The 17,629-nt window shown below is 41.9% G+C and overlaps 1 protein-coding gene across 4 annotated transcripts in view; it reads right to left on the bottom strand.

The window, feature by feature from the left end:
- The window catches only part of LOC133494563 (forkhead box protein J3-like), an 84,253-nt gene that overhangs the window by 14,095 nt on the left and 52,529 nt on the right, over positions 1 to 17,629 (bottom strand). For all 4 annotated transcript variants that reach the window (XM_061808513.1, XM_061808532.1, XM_061808522.1 and 1 more), the window contains 2 exons: positions 7,660 to 7,761; positions 3,734 to 3,880 (listed from right to left, as the gene is read on the bottom strand). In XM_061808513.1, coding sequence (XP_061664497.1) covers positions 3,734 to 3,880; positions 7,660 to 7,761 — 249 coding nt within the window. The remainder of the gene's footprint in view (positions 1 to 3,733; positions 3,881 to 7,659; positions 7,762 to 17,629) is intronic.

The raw sequence follows: 17,629 nt of genomic DNA, 5'->3' as shown, positions 1-17,629 counted from the left end.
GTCTGCTTGTGTTAAATAATCAAACTAATGAATACAGTCGTTTAGGTATCGGATTTATGACTGTGCACATAACAGATGCAAGATGATGATTATTCTTTGTGTTGTTACAAACCACAGAAAATCAAATTCAAACGGAATTAGCAGACTCTATTTTAAGTGCTTTGTCACCTTCCTGTGGCATCTATAGGCATCTAAAACCCCTTCTGGGGATGTCAATTATTTCCACATTTTCAATCTTTGACCGAGTGCTTGGCTGGCATTCTGTACAAAGATAATATGTTTACTGTTGGGGTTCAAAAAAAAAAAAAACATTTGTCCTGATGATTTGGGCTGTGTTCCTGCATACGTACTCCCCTCATCGCAGCTGTCCTCTTCCTCAACATACACTTTGCTTTTATCTCTTTTCAATTTGAAACCCACTTAGCATGACACATCCTCCTCACATTCCTCCTCCAACCAATAATGGTAGACCTTTTTATCAAGCACATCATGTGCAAGTTCTTTCCCATTAGTAATCACCATCAGGCAAGAAGGGATCACCTACGACAGGTAGTAAAGCCCAATTAACCCTTGAGCCTGTTGGACTAGACCTAAGATATGGTGTGAAATGACGGTGTAAAGGCCTCTTTTTGTAGTACCACACTCACACAGCTTACAGCGTGAACACATTGGGCCTCCCAGCCCACATGCGACACTCGACGTGCACACGGCAACAATTGTTGCTGCGCGTAGAATACTGGCGAGATCATCTCTTGTGATAGTTCCCTTTTAAACACATGTTGTGATGACGTATTCGGCGTTCCCCTCGGGTCCATATACCACATACCGCAGTCTTCATGGATTTTGCAGTGTAATTAAACATATCATCAGGTTGTTTAGGTGTATTTGTTTAAGAGAAACTGTTCCATGGTTCCTTTTTTTTTTTGCTTTGTTCCTTATTCCAGAAGGGCAAGTAGGAACGTCGACCGGAAAGCTCCATGAAATGCAGCGGAAACACCACTCTGTGGCGTTCTAGCCATTACCGGCCATAGCAACACCCCAGACCTAGAGGAGAACTGCAGTACGTTTTCAAAATTGCACGCATGAGTTGCGCTCGAGTATAAAAACAACCTGCATGCAGTATAGCAGCAATGACAGCAGTGCGGTTGTCGCCCACGTGAGTATAAAGAAGGCAACAGGAAAACAAAAGACGGGCTCATGAAATGAGAGGTTCATGAGATAAATGAGATTGCGCTCACCTTTACTCATGTAGGTGGGTGGTGAGAGGGGAAAAGTGGTAGATGGTAAAAAGATTAGGAACTGTTCACAGACAAATGAAATGTACACATTTTCTTCTTAAGTATTGCACTTACATTGGAATATAAAAGGTTTTGAATTAGAAGCTTGTATTCCATATATTTTGAACGGGAAGTCACTATGCCAGTGGTGCCTTGAGTTACAGGTGACAGGACTTACGAGCCTTCGTTTACTTCGTTATTACTTCAACTTATGAGTGTGAGCACAGACTTATTATACTTCACTAGAAGCAGCACTGGAAATAAGTGAACAATACTTCAACATGAGTCTTCAAGCTGGTAATTGCCTCTCCCAGATGTACTTTATTGTCAAACAAAACATAAAACAAATAGTTGTGTCTTTAAAAGAACCCGCAAAGTTTAGTTTTTCAGTTCACTAGCTTAACGCGAAAACTAAATGCTATAACCCGTAAAATAAAAGATTGGACATCTACAGTGTAGTAACACATAAGACGGACAATGTAACAGTACTCACATGCAGTAGGGGTGCACAATAGACCACTTGACCATCGTCATCGCAATGTAGGTGTGTGCAAAAGTCCCAGTGCAGGGTCTTGTTGTGTTGGTGTGGAGTGATATGGAGTGACTAAACTAGATTATTAATAAGTGATGAGCAGAGGGACCTGGTTCAACATGCTAACAAGATGTTACGATAAATTATAACTCTTCAAAAAACACACATGGAGAAGCCATGAGTGGTAAGGACACAGGAAACAATTGCATGCCTGCATTTACTCTCTTTCTTCAGAATGTGATGAATGAATGCATCTCGCAAAATATTACACTTGGGGTCGCCGCACGGAAGAATATAAAGAAGTCTTGATACTGCCCCAAGGTGTCCAAGGTGAGAACACCAGAAGAAGAAGAAGAGAAGCTCAATGGGGCATTCCGTTGATGCAATGAGACAAAGTCTTTTCAATTATAATTAAAGGGCCACTGTCATGAAATGCATGATTTTTAGTGTGGTATTAATGAAAAAACGGCAGCCGGTATGGACCCATCCGTTTTTTCACCACAAAACATGATTTTGACATAAATGGCTTTTTGTAACTCCCACCAGGAAAATCCTCTCAAGGGATTTGTTTTCGAGAAGAAGTAGGAAGCGCACTCAAGCAGTCTTGTATGTTTATACTAGTTTTACCTGCTGGAAGGTAGCTCGTTGTTCCTTCCAACAGCCAAAATGCCCGCTCGTTGTATTCCTGGATATTGCTCAAACACTCGGGAGGATGGATTTGCTCTTCATACTTTTCTAAAAGACCCGGTTCATCGTGAAAAATGGATTGCACAGGTACAAAGGACGAGAGCTTTGTGGGTTCCAAATGACAGGTAGGTGTGTATACAGGTGCTAAAAAAACCCAATATTTGTGGGGGGGACGTAATCAGTAAGTCAGGGGTGCTAAATGTGTCGATGTGCGCATCGGAAGGCTTCCATACAGGAGCTGCTGAAGGACGGCCTCCTCAGGCCTTGTGGATCACCGCCAGCGTTGTCAACAAGGCTTCGGCCAGGGTGGCTTGTCGCGGCGCCGTGCCAAGGTGGCTCCTCTCCGCCGTGGACGTGGATTGGATGGGGAGGCGGCTTGGCCGCATGCGGTTTGGCCATGATCCGCATATCGTCTATATATGGCTCAAAAGGATAGGGTAATATTGCCCCGCTCACTTCACTCGGTTGTGAGATGTTACCTTCTTCGAAAAGAGCTTCCGTGTCAGAAGGGGTGTGTTCGTCTCCCAGAGTAGGTGGCACAACATGTGTTCAATGGCGAATGTCACAGTGTGACGCCACGGACAGAAGATGCAGCCAATATGGCTACCACTTGAATGTCGAATCAGACTTCCACAACTTGGGCATGGATGACGCGCTCTCCGCTCATTTATTTTTTTGTATAGACATTGAAGTGAATAATGTTCTATGTATTTTTCATTACAATATCTATTTTAGGCATGACACTTGGGCTTTAAGAAAATTATCAAACAAAATTGTGTATTGTATTGTATTTTTTCTTTAAAAGTCTGCAAAGGTGACTTTTTGGTCTTCTACCAATGGACAAGCTTTTTGTCATTGCTGTATGTTTTTATACACAAGTACATTATTATGAAGTGCTATTTTTTCTTTTGAAAACACACACCACACCTAGTTTTGGCGGAACGGGGGGGATGGAACAGATGAATGGCATTACCATTCATTTCAATGGCAATAGACTATTTAATATCAGTGTTTTGAGGTACGAGTGTGGTCATGGAACAAATTAAGCTAATTTCTCAAGACACGACTGGAACATGGCACCAGGAATGCAACAATGGAGTAAAAATGGTGGCTGGAGTGACTCTTTCCGTGTATCCAAATTTGGATGCATGTGCTGAATCAAACCCAAAACGGATAGAAATGCTCTTTTGCAGGAGGACACCTAAGAGAATCTTTAAACTGAAGAATAATATCTTACCGGGGTGTATTTGTGCATACTGCTGCTACTGCTCACAGTCGAGTTCATGTTGTTCAGGTTGATGGATGTCATACTTTGCTCAGAGAGACTGTTGCTCAGGCTGCCGGGACTCTCGCAGTCGTCTGCTTCTGGGCTGTACAGGGCTACCTGCATCCATCACCCCCCCAGACACACACAACACAGGTCTCTTAATAACACTTTACAATGCAGACGTTTATATAGATCATCGATGACCTGAATGGTCATTTTGCTTCAGTGTCCTGATGCAGAGAATATCTATAACCACGATAAACTCGACAGTTAACTTTCATCTGCTTTATCCGGCGGCGACCAATTGGAATGCTTTTAAGAAGAGTGCCTCGGGATCATGTTGAATCCCAAATCTAGTTTGGTTGTGTTGAGAGAGTTGTGAAACAGTGTCATCCTTGCCTTAGGGTTATATTTAATTGTTCCGACAAATGAGAGACAAAGCCTCTGAGTGAGACAACTAGTACATCAAAGTCTGTTGCAGCGTGCCACTCAGTCAATTATTTTGAAGTACGGGCCTTGTCGCAGCAACAATGTACAGTCAAGTGATTTACGAGGGCATTTGGAGGTTTGCATATAAACAGAAGACCATGCATCCTTTTACTGTCTATTTTGCTTCTGCTTTTCAAGGTCACAAGAGGGGTTGGAGCCTATAAGGTTGACTTATGGCGAAAGCCGGGGTACATCCTAAACTGTGGTAAGTGATATTTACTGGAACCTTGTTCAGAGATTGTCTTTTGACCTGCTGAAATGCAAATGCTAATTGATGAATGTGTGACACATTTGTAGCCATCTGTCTGGCAGCAGAATGTGGGAGGGGACCATGCAGTAATGTGGGCATCCCCCATCCAATCATTGGATCACTGTCACACCGGAGTACGTCAGCTGTCCCTTGAAGTATTGGCAGCTTTGTGAACTGTGAGGAAAATAATCTCGTAATGCTTACATCCATCTCTTGTTCTCACCTTGATCTTATTGTTGTCAGGTTTCATCACCAACTTAGCCATCCATGTACCAACTAAACTGGAGAAAGTTCATTCAGTAAGGCCATCCAATTAAGCAGTGGCTAACCATATTCATACATTGGGATTCTGTAGCGAATCGGCTTAAAGCAATAGTAACAAATGCAATTGCCAGCAAAAGGTGAAGATTCAGTTTTCCAAAGCAGTTAGCAAGCCACAAGTCTTTATCACTTGTACTTGGTGCATTACCTTAATTAAGAGATGAGCTATACTGTGATACATATTTAACTGTGCAGTTACTCCACAAGCATAAATCCATGTTGATGTGTATTAAATTATGTTCATGCATCTATTTTGTCCACCACTTATCCTGCTCTGGGGGTTGTGAGGCTGGGACATATCGCAGATGATTTCAGGTAAAAGGCAAACTACTACCATGCACTGGTTTCCCATCAGAGATCATATGGAGACAAGACAACTTTTCAAAAACACATTCATACCACCACTGAGTGGGAATTCAACCGGCACTGCTTGCATGGAAATCGAACAAATCAACTGTAACATCAGCTGAGACTGAGTATTAGTAGCAAGCCGGTTTGACAGCGAAGACCAGCGTTACGGCAGATTCCAGGAAAGGTTCGACAGACAAGGCAGGACTCATTGTGGGATTGATGCCAGAGAAACCAGGGTGGTAAACATTTCAAAATTATACAATGAAAGGTTTGGATCACTATTGGCAATTGTGGAACTTAACAGCTGATAAACTCATCGTCATGTGTGCTGAACATAAGACAAAGATTTGTAAAAAATTGAATGTTTAAAAATATGAGTATCTACAGTATGTATCACAGAGACAGCAATGTAACAAAGTAAGTAATAGTGTTATAATTTACAAAATATTTTTTACAGGTTATGACGTAGTGAAATACACGTCAGCGTCAACGCACTTCTGTTGCATTTTAGCAAGTCAAACTATTTGTGATTTGTTTTTTTATTTTAGTTGAAAGATGGGTTTGAAATTAGGTTGAGTTTTTCAAGGTGATAGTATAACAGACATGCAAAAGTATTATAAAATACTTTGGCGGCAATGTGGATCAGCTGGTAAAGCGTTGGCCTCACAGTTCTGAGGGCCCGGGTTCGATCCCGGCCCCGCCTGTGTGGAGATTGCATGTTCTTCCCGTGCCTGTGTGGGTTTTCTCCGGGCACTATGGTTTCCTCCCACATCCCAAAAACATGCAACATTAATTGGACACTCTAAATTGCCCCTAGGTGTGATTTGTCTTGACATGCCCTCCAATTGGCTGGCAACCAGTTCAGGGTGCACCCCGCCTCCTGCCTGTTGAGAGCTGGGATAGGCTCCAGCACTCCCCCCCAGCCTTGTGAGGATAAGCAGCAAAGAAAATGGATGGATGGATAAAATACTTTTGAAAAACTTGAGGGAATTTTTTTTATCCCGCTTAGTGTAAGTTGACAAATGATGTGATATGCGTGTGTGTGGGGCGAGGGTGAGAGCACGATCTCTGACCCAGACACACACACACACACACACACACACACAAACACACACACACAAACACAAACACACACACACAACACAAACACACACAGACCCTCAAGCAGGTCAGCTTCTCTGACAGCGTGTGTGTTTCGTTGCATTGGGTGGAGCATTTAGGGGAAGAGCTATGAAATAGATCACATTTAAAGCAGTAAAGGATGACAAAGACTGGTGGGCAGCCATCCCATATTTGGAAATGGAAACAAAACGGTCTGGAAGCAGGCTGGGAGGCTGTCCCCGCCGAGTCATTGTTGGAAAAGAAAGCCCCAACTTTGATTAATTTAAGGAGGACCTGATAACAGCTGCAAAAAAAAAAAAAAAAAAAAGGTATGGCAATATTCTTCTCTTTTGTCTTGTTCGGCTGTTAGGTCAAAGAGAAAGGAGGATTTTTTTACGATGACACAGTGGAGTTTTTAAGCTGTCACTGTGGCGCTCGATATTCTGATGGATTCTTTTTAAAAATTACATTTCGGCAAAACAATGTTTTTAAGGGATGTGACATTGTAAAGATGACTGAATAACTTAGGAAGAGAAGCCAACAAAAGACAAGACATTAGCTGTGATAAAAACGAGGAAAGTAAATCATGACATTCCTATTATTATGATACATTAGATTTGAATGTTGTCTGGGGCAGTAGTGCTAGACCCTGGGAAGGAAGGACAGTGATGGACAGGACAAGGACAGGAGGGGAAGCATGCAGGACTGAGATAGTGGACAACTGAAGAGAAGTGTGTATTTAAATTCCAAACAACTTAAGAAATAAAGTTCAATTGAGGCGATACCCAGGAACTTCGCATAGTTATGAATTATTTGTCACAATGAGTGAATGGCACCACGCCAAGCGAATAAGTCCTAGAGGTACTGTTTTGCAGTGAGATGCAAGTACACTGACACCGTGTCCTGTACACAATAACCTTCAGAAGTGCCTTGTAATTGCTGCACCTGGACCACGAGAGCTAAAGATGCAAACCCAGCCAGCTAGGAGGCGGGGCCAGGTCCAAGAGACCACCTGTGAGCTTCTCAGTGGATGGGACACCAGCCACACCTAGGGACCAAAGTATGCAAGAGGGGCCCTAAAATTGGCCACCTGGAGAAGGTCGCAGGTCCCAGTACCTTTATCCAGCATCACAATTAGCATCGTCATTTCATGATATGTCAAGACAATGAGTGAACCCTCATCTAAGGGCGACTGCTATATAGTGTTACTTAAATTTATGGCTGATCTGCTTGAAAAGGAAGCTGAAGATTGATAGCTATTTACTCATTAGAATAACTCAAAAAGCAAAAGGGAAAGCACTGCAGTAGTAAAATTGTTTTTGTTTTTAATGACTTCTTTGTGACTTGCATGGACATAGCGTTCAATGGCATGCATCCGTCCTACCTTGTTTGTTACCGCATTGATGGCCAAAGTAGGTGACGTGCCACCTGACATGATGCAGTCCATTCGCAGAGACTCTGACTCCAAGCTGTAAGGGGTTGACGCCTGCAGTGAAGAAAGGAAGATGTTTCGGGGGAAAGAGGAAAACAAAACTGAACTTCAGTGCATTGCTTTGTACAAGTTGATTGTCTCATAAGTGGGATAGGCTCCGGCGCTCCTGCGACCCATGTGAGCATAAACAGCTTGGAAAATGAAATGGAAAAAAAAAATCAAAACGTTTAATATTTTGCATTTGCTGATACTGAGAGAATCTGCTTGTCCGAGAAGGTACTAGGGTGCAGCCTACATGACCTTCTCACAGTGCCTCTTTCTGTCAAACACCACACAAAAAAATGGACTCAAATGCACGGCACCAGTCACAAAATGTCTGAAAAAAAGTTGTTCAACAAAAATGTGGAGTTGCAGCGCTACAAATCAGAATGGCCACGAAGCAAATGCAGGAAGTTGAGCACCACAAAAATTAAAATGGTAAAAACCTGAAAACAAGACTTAACATAATCTCCACTGTTCAGTCTTCTGTGACCGCTTGTGATCATCCCCAACTGTCATGAGTCTGAAATTGGAAAAACTGACACCAAAGCCTTTCCAGTTTTGAATGTTTGTCTCCTTACTTCATGGTCGGTGGCGTGAAAGTGCAAAACAATATCACAAATTGTGAAACATTTTGCATTCCAGAAAACATCCATGCATACATTTTCGATACCGCTTATCTTCACGAGGGTCGCAGCAATGCTGGAGCCTTATCCTAGCTATCTTCAGGCAAGTGGTTGGGTAATTTCAGAAAACAAATGAACAAAATCTCAAATACCTTTACATTTCAGAATTTTTTTTTTACCTGCTTCTTCCTCAACTCTTAAAACTATCTTTTTTCTGGATTAAGAAATGTGATCACGTACAATATATTTTATATGTTGCATCAAACGCCAATGCAGGCTCGCTGTTTGGGGCATCCATATATACAATGACTATATGGGATGGACAGCCCTTTCCATCTGCGTTCCCCACCCTTCCTGAGATGTAGGAAGTGGGGGAGGCGTTCCCAAGAAAGGCCATGGAATTTCTAAGAATGTCTGTAAAATGGGATGTTCCTTTTCCAGATGTTTTGTCTTTTGGAGAAATGTTTTTGATTTTGGTTCCTTTGTTTTCCCAAATGTAAAAGTGCTTTGTTTTTTGTTAATTGGCTTTCTGAAATGCAAAACTGTTTCATAATTTGTTATGCCCTTCCAGTCCACCATACTTCACAAAAGCTTTCAGTCGCTATACCTCTTCTTTAACTTATGTGGCTATAACTCTTCTCAGCAAAAGTCAAAGGAAAATCAAAACACACGCAGAGTCAGTCCTTTGATGCTGGCTGGAATGACGTCTTGTAAGTTGCGATAGCAGCTCGCATATTATGCTCAGTCAGGGGTGCATTTATTCATTCGGGGGCTCTAGGCAAACTGGTGTGGACGAGGTCATTGCATGACAGTGAACGGGGAAAGCACTTGAAACAGTTATGATAGATTAAACATTTTGAAGTGTTCTAAATGCCCAAATTAAGACTAAAATCATGATAATTACATATCAATTATTATTATTGTTGTTATTATTATTACATTTAAAGGGCCCTAGAAAGCTCTGAGCCCCAGGCAAGTGCCTGTATGTGCCCTATGGTAAGTCCAGCCCTGATGTTGTCGTCACGTACGATAACACCTCTAACTCCGAAAATTAATTGAACTTCAGAGCATGTTTTTCCAACGTAATTATGTTTTGGGTGTTACCACTTTAAATGTGATATATTCGATGAAGTAGGAGTGCTCTTTTCCAAGAGTTCTGTCCAAGAATTGAGTGTTTCTTCCGTTTACTCACATGGAAAAGCAAGTCAAATAGAATCTCCGTTAATTAGAAATATGCAGAGGCGGGTGAGAGTAAAATTGACAGAGGAAATGAAATGTGACATTGCTTATGAAAAATGTCTGAATATTGCAAATGTATGATTACATCAGGAGCCTCCTGAATCACCAAAGCGCCCGCAGCTGCAACTGTGTGAACTATTTGAAGCGCGCTTCATTTAAATTGCTAGACACTTAAACGACCCACAAAGTGGACACATCACACGCACTAAGATGCATCAAGGCATTCTCATGCATTATTCAAGTGTACTGAACATATTCACAAGAGGTTCATTCCTGTGAGTCCTCAGAGAGCTGCAGAAGGGTTAACGGAATTTGAGACTACAAGGAACTAGCTAAAGATCAATGAGGGGCAAATTTGACACCCCCCCCCCCCCCGCCCCACCCCCGAAAAAGGTGGATTATATTTTTTTCTAGCCCGACTCCTTTTCGGGTTCAAGGCTGCTTTCTGTGCTGCCTTCCCAAACTGCTTAGAGTAAGAGGATTGGTTGGTAACAATGCAATCTTTAATTTATGATAAACTCCCAAAGAAACAGGATGCTGTCTCCCTGGTGGAGGCAGTTACAAAGCAGACGGTGACGGGATGCGGAGGGGAGTGGAAGAAGCGAAGAGAGATAATTGAGTGGTGGCAGACAGGCCCAGAGAGAAGCGAATAAAGAGAGTGATTAAGCTCAGAGATGCAGGTAGTCACTTAGACAATGCATGCAAGGAGCTGCTGTTTAGCCCTGCATCCTGACAACTTAAAGCAAAGAAACAGCCAGACATATTTAGCAAACCTTATTTTTCCCCCACTTTCAAGATGATAACGCTTCACGCTTAAAACCCTCCTGCCTCGCCTCAGCCCATGTGACAGCCCGCGGTGTGTCTGCCAGCAGTGTAAGCGAGGCGTAAGAAAAGGGGTCGAAGGCCTCATCCATATAAGACGAGATGACAAGCCTCGGAATTAATTAATGTTTGTAATTTGAAAGAAAAAAAAATCCCTGTTGAAGAAAATATGTCTAACGGCAGCCTGAGGCCTTATGTGGTAATTAACTGGAACATAAGACTGGAATACTCTCCCTCCGCTCCCTCATCTCCTTGTTATCTATTTCCCCTTGCAGCGTGACTTTTTCCTCTTCGTCTCATCGTCTAATTCCTCTCTGGATGCTCTTCTTTCACCCCTTCCCATCATTTCTCAAGCCTCGTCTGAATTTACCTTCAAAAAGTCTGATTGCGCATTTTGTCACTGCGAGCTCGCTTGAAGCCTGAACGCCTCCTGCTAGAGATGCAAGCGAGCAGCTATGCAGGCCCAGACAGACAGACGGTGAGATAACGATCACGATTCGGCGGCAGGGACAGAGACAAACGATTAAAAGAATGGAAAAGACCGTCTCTGATAAGACTCGGATGGTTTTCTTCAATGAAATGACGGCGTTTGTTGTGTACATGCTTATGTGTATTTGTGTGTGCGTGGATGTGTGTATATTGGGTAGGCCAACATCCTATATTGCCAAATTAAAACCACTGAGAAGTAATGTTGGTCAAAATTACAATATACTGTATATATCACGGGGAAGATAGAAAAATGTGTATCATGCCAAATCATTTTTATCGTCAGAGAAACATTTTCCGGGAAAAGATATTGTGATGAATGGTGTTGTGGTGACGAAGAAAGGGAGTTGTAGGCAGAATATCACTGAACACCTCTTTATCTCAAAATACATTATTCAGAAGAAAAACATGGTGAACCGGAGGTCCGGCACACTTCAAAACTCACATATGGAACACATTAATCGGCCTCAGCTCCATGGGGAATTACAGTACAGGGAGTTCTCGGTCTAAGACGGTCTCGACCTAAAACGTTACGACTTTACGATACCAGAGTCTTCTCCGTCATTATGGCCCCAGCACTGTAGTGCTTCTGCTTAGCTCATGCATATGGCTTATCAGTGTTTGTGCACTGGGAGTTTATTTGCCCTTTTCGTCAACCTTTTTACACATTATGGCCCAAAAGAAGAAACCTGTTTTTTTTTGTTTGTTTTTTTTTGACCGTGGAACCGAATCTTACAATCATGAAAAAAAAATGGAGAAAGGATTAACACCCAGAGACATGACGGACAAAGACTTGGATTTCAGTCGGATGACCGTGACGATTCTTATTCAGGACAAAACCCATATTTTAGCGCACGTTAAGGGTTTCATCCCTATGAGGCATACAGTGATCACAAAGCAACATTTTTTGTGAAGAAAAAAAACAAAACAATGTTCTTCGATCGTTTGCGAGATGGAAAGATTACTCGTGTTATGGATCAAGGATTCGAATCAACGTAGGCTTAATATCAGCCAAATGTTCATTAAGGGAAAAGGCATGGTGTATTTTCCTAAATTTGGAAGAGCAGAAAGGAGAGGACGCCGAGGAGGAATTTATCGCTAGCAACCTGCATTTGGTCCGTTAGCAATGGCTGAGCGCAACGTCCCTACATTCTTCGCCATCCCAGCCTCCCTTCCCAAATAGTATGTGAAGCATCTTGTGTTTTACTTTCATGTATTTTAGTTTTTTATACAAAGTACACATACCCACCCATTTTCTGAGCCGCTTATCCTGACGAGGGTCGCGGCAATGCTAAAGCCAATCCCAGCGGTCATTGTAAATTTTGACTTTAACGGTGAAATCCGACAATCCGACTTAAGTCGAAATTCGAGTTAAGTCGCTACTCTGGGAACGAATCTCTGTCGTAGACCGAGGACTCCCTGTATATTAAAATAGCACAACCACACTCGATTATTTTTGTCATTATGCATTTATCTCGGAGACAGACATGAATGAGAAAGAAATGTTACCATCACAACATTTAGGTCTCCTGGTTTTATTTTGCAACATGGACTGTGCAGTGTTTGCTTAACAGCAGCTCGCCTGGTTTTGCGACACTATTATGGTAAATGAAAACATACTCCTGGATGAAAATAAAATGAAAATTTAGAAAAAAAGTTATGAAAAATATCACTTTATCTTTGCAAAAATGAACAAAAACAAGATAGAATTATAGCAAAAATTGTCCTGCAATTTCATCTGTCAATTTCATACATGAGCTTTTGGCATTGATTTTTAAATTAATTTTTGGATAAATAGATCAAGCACTCGGTGACTACCACACAAGTTTTTCCGCTTTTTATTTTTGTCTCTTTCCAATGGGAGCCTTGTTTACAAATTATAGTTCACTTTCCAAAATTACGATGAGAATATAATCCACACCAAAAAAAGGTTTTTGGTATGGACCAAACAAGCGGACCAAAAGGACTTTCCTGGTGTGAATACACCATAAGACTAATAAAACAAATTTAAAAAACACAATTATGAGGTCATTAAAAACTAAAGTTTGATTCCTTTATTTATAGAGAAAATAAGGGTGGGGTGGGGATCCGAAAAGATAACCACCAAGTCTTAACCTCTGGTGCTCATTTGAAAAGAACATAAAAAAATTTATTCACCCTGGTTATAGCCCTAAAGGTACAACACTGTGCTTTTTCTAAATGAGTGCTGTTTGTATGTTGACCGTTCCAAATCATAGTTAGCACAAACAACTCTCATGGAGTATGTTTTGGTTGGGTTGGTTTTGCTTCAGGCAGCACTGTGACGCAACTGTAGACCATTGGCCTCACAGTTCAAAGGACTGGGGTTCGATCCCAGCCCCACCTGTGTGGAGTTTGCATGTTCTCCCCGCGCCTGCGTGGGTTTTCTCTGGGCATGTCGTAAACAGATGCATTAATTGTAGACTCTAAATCGCCCTTCGGTGTAATACGTGAGTGCGACTGTTGTCTGTCTCCATGTGCCCTGCGATTGGCTGGCAACCAGTTCAGGGTGTTCTCACCTTCTGCCAGTTGACAGCTGGGATAGGCTCCAAGATTCCCTGCAACCCTTGTGAGGTGAAGCAACTAAGAAAATGGATGGATGGCTGGATGGAGTTGCTTCATGTTTTTCTGCTTGTGTTGTGGTGTTTACATAATTCACCCGCGGGATCTCGAGTTAGGGTGCGGGGTTCCGCACGGACTGTTACTGTTGTTGCGTTTCCGGAGTGGAAGGTTATCAGAGTTCCCGCCGTTATGCGAGTAGTGTTTCGATGTCGAGCAATAAAACAAGTTTTGTTCCTCTGTCCGACACTCCGCCTCCGACTCCTTTTCTCCGGCGCTACAGTGTGCTCAATTTGTTCGCTGTGTCCACCTGTTTTTGTGAACTTCCTCCCTTGTGTTGACCAATCAGCTTCCTCCAGCCACTCCCATTTAATGGTGTTTTGAGAAGATATTTATCGGCAACTACGAAATTTCATGGGCGGCGCCATTTTGGTGAGTCACATGACCTACGTGCGCGGCTGTGACGTGATAGGCGTGGCAACAAAGGCTCGTTTACATTGGGAAACAATTGTAGCCAGCGCTGATTTCTCGGATTTATCCTCATTTGATGAAGAAATAGCAGTATCGGTTGATCGGGAAGACGGACGAATGCATCAATACAGATTTGAACCTGTGGCTGGAAATAATGTTGACTATTCGGATGGTTTTTCGGACAGGAATGACACGGAGTCTGACGAGCGAGCTCCGATGAGTCAAATGGCGTAATTGCCGATACAAATATTCACAAAAAAACATTAAATGAGAGAGGATTAACATCATATTGTCAAGGTACAGTACATATGACATGACCTATAGACTGTTTTTGACTGACGTCACACACCTTCTGGTTTAGAACACGATCGCCATATTGGTGGGGTGAATTTGAGTAAACGAACCGTAACTAAGCATGAATCATTTCAGAAAGGCGTATGAATGGGGGCGCACTGCTATGTTATCGGTGGACATTGAAAAGCATTATTTATTTCGACTGCCATCTGTGATCAAGAACCAGTGCGAGAAAACGGAGCAGTTAGCAACCAAACGCCGACAACTGTGGCTGTCTCGTATCAGCAGAGACGATCTAGTCCGGTCATTACCTTATGTCAGAGTTTGCTCGGAGCATTTTGCTCTTAGTAAGTATTGGATACATTTTAGAATTTCACACCGACTTAGCAATTACTAACTTATGTGAAGGAGAAGTACTCTTGAGGGCCACGGGCCTACATAATACTCGTGTGTGAATGCAATGCATGTCTCCAAAATCTGTATTTTATTTTTTATTATAATAGTTTACAAAAACGAGTTACTACACCACTAGCTGTTTTGTGAGTTGAGTCAAAAATGTAGTCGTGGAAGTGGAGAAAGAGGTGCGGACTCCTCTTGGGACTCGTCTCGGTCGAACCTCTCTCCCTCCTTCGGTAAAAAAAACGAAACACCTCTACACCTCTTTCGTTGGTATAATCAACATAATTTAACACAACACTTGAGTGTAATCACGCGGTTCATATTTCAAATGCATTGTGCGATACACTAACCTTAGCAGTGTGGAGACACAAGTTGCTTACAATGGATACCGCCGCATGACGAACCCACCCATTGATGACTCGGTTGTAGGCCTCCAGACCTTTGTAATTCTTTAGTTGGTCCAGCACTTGTCGAGAAGAGGAGATAGATGACAATGTCTGGATAGGTTACCGACGCCCACAGTCCAAAATTCTTGCTCTATTTGTGTTTCTCCAAGGCATGTGGGTCGATATTGTCGATCAAAGCACACTTCTTGAAACAACATCTAATGAGCCCCGATAACTTTGCAAAGTCTTGTTAGCTAGCATGCGTCACTTTTAATAGTAGTACGAACATTGTGTATGCAAAAGTGATAGAGTGAACAGCGTGTCAATAGAGTAAACCCATTCAACATGGCCGCGTACCCCGGATGTAGTCACGTGGTCAAAAACAGTCTATTGGATACGTTGTTAATCCAAACCACCGGAATTTCCCTTTCACTCCCCGGTTTCTTTCACTTCTTGTCAATCCATTGTTGTTCTCATCAGTCTCTCGGTCTGTGCCCATCCTGTTTTCAGTTGTGTTTCGTTTCAGGTGTTGGGTCTTTTTGGTTTTTTTTTGGTTGTTGGAGTTTATATAGTTTAATCCTTTTTTGGAAATTCAATACAATTGATGAGACTCCTGCCTGCGTGGCCTCCCCGCTTCCCTCCATGTTTTGCTTTGCCTTCCTCGGGTGCTCAAGTCCTAACTGTAATAACAACAGTTCTCTTCAGGTGGTCAAAAAGGAATATCAATACACTGCACTGAGTCCTTTTTTTTTTTTTTTTAGTGTGCTGAGGAGCATGGTAATCAACTATAAAAGTTACAATATTCTGACTATATTCAGAGAACGAGATGACAGCTGCAATAGAGAGCTCACTGTGTTCTCTTTGTATTCACATTCACAGGTTCACGACTCAACCAGCCGCAGTCTGCTGGGTTGATGCAGGGCTACATATATTTATAGCCTCGGCTGCCGTCAATCATTTCCCCCAAAACCCATTTTCATTCCCCCTTGCATCAACTCAGACGCTTGTACCTGCTGTTTTCTGTGGAATCGTGAGCACAGAACAAGTCTACAAGCCTGCAATTAGCACACACTTATATCTGGGTCAACCCTGCTTGATTTGAAGGAAAATTGCATGCAGCAACAGTAAGGTGTGCATATGAGATGCAAAACTTGCTGGAGGACGTGCAATATATTCATGAACACCGGCTTACCACAACATTCTTACTTAATGGGTTGTAGTTTGCATAGGTGTACAACTGCATTGGGTTCTACCGAGATCTGTCTCCTATTTTAAGTTCCTTGGTTTCCCACAGGAGTCCAAATATTAGAAGAGCTATCCGTATGGTCCAATGCAATCTGAAACCAGTGTATACCACAACCACAATAATAAACATGTTTAATTACCACCCCTCTGTGGTAATATGAATGCAGAATTGTTTATAAAGTGCTTACATTGGCTCGGTTTAGATGTGTGGCTGACAGGTGGAGGTGAAGATGTCTATGTCACTCAAACAAAGGAAAGCAACTATAAGTATTTTGTCAGTATTCAAATGCTAAATTGTTAAATAAAAAAAATAAAAATAAATTTTATAGTGGGTTCTTTTTTCACTCTGGACTGCGAGACTGAAGGATCTTCACTTAATGCAAATAACTACAATATTGAATATTGCCTCCCTGGGATTAATAAAAAGATTCATTAATTTCCATTTATTTCTTGGTTGTTTTACATAAACTGGGGAAAAAAAAGTGTCACGAGACCAAATTACTTTGAGGTGAAAGCTCAGGTTTCTAAGATAACACCTTCATGAGAAATGTGATGCATATGAGATCACAGTGACCTTAAAGATGAACCCAGCTCATTTAGGTGTCTTGTATCTAAGAAGGTTAAATAAGTTTAAAGACGTTTGAAGTGTTGAAGACCGACAACAATATCATACTAAATTGTTGTGATATACATACACTGTATATTATCTTATTGAAAGTCACGTAATAAGAATCATCACACAATTTTGCGAACTTCAACAACAGAGGTGAGCTTTCTGTAGAATAAGCAATTTCCATTTTAGGGATATTGTCACACGTGTGTCTAGCTGCTAAATAATATCTGCTCCAAGATCAGAATACATTTTGCAGATTGATTCTAGTATTTCTTTTGTCACTTGAACAGTGTATTTGCATTTCAGAGTCAAATGTGAAAGTGAATTGCATGAATTTAAATTTGAAGAAAGGTTGGAAAATTTGGGGTTTTCTAAAGCTTTTGACCAGCATTGTGGCTTAAAACTGTTTTTCACCAACTCAGTGTCACAATTTTTCAGGCGCAGGATTAAAACGGAGCCACGCTGAGGTCACCAAGGAACAGCATGAGTTGACCCTACTACTACATACACACCAAGGGCCATTATTCCATGCAGTGGCAAGTCGGCAAAATTGTCACTTCCTTATTTTCGAAAATAACTTGACCCAGTTCTACAAGTGCACCGTGCAGTTATCCATCAGCCTATGCCAATCTTCACTGAAGTGTAATGGGTTTTGTTTTATTTGGGCGACAGTGTCTTTACCGTCTGCCCTCACACGTCGCGTTACCAGGTAGCGGTGAGCTGAA

Source organism: Syngnathoides biaculeatus, chromosome 2 (assembly GCF_019802595.1).
Source record: "Syngnathoides biaculeatus isolate LvHL_M chromosome 2, ASM1980259v1, whole genome shotgun sequence".
NCBI classification, from domain to species: domain Eukaryota; kingdom Metazoa; phylum Chordata; class Actinopteri; order Syngnathiformes; family Syngnathidae; genus Syngnathoides; species Syngnathoides biaculeatus.
Note: the sequence above shows the minus strand (reverse complement) of the source record. Positions and strands in the feature narration are given on the sequence as shown.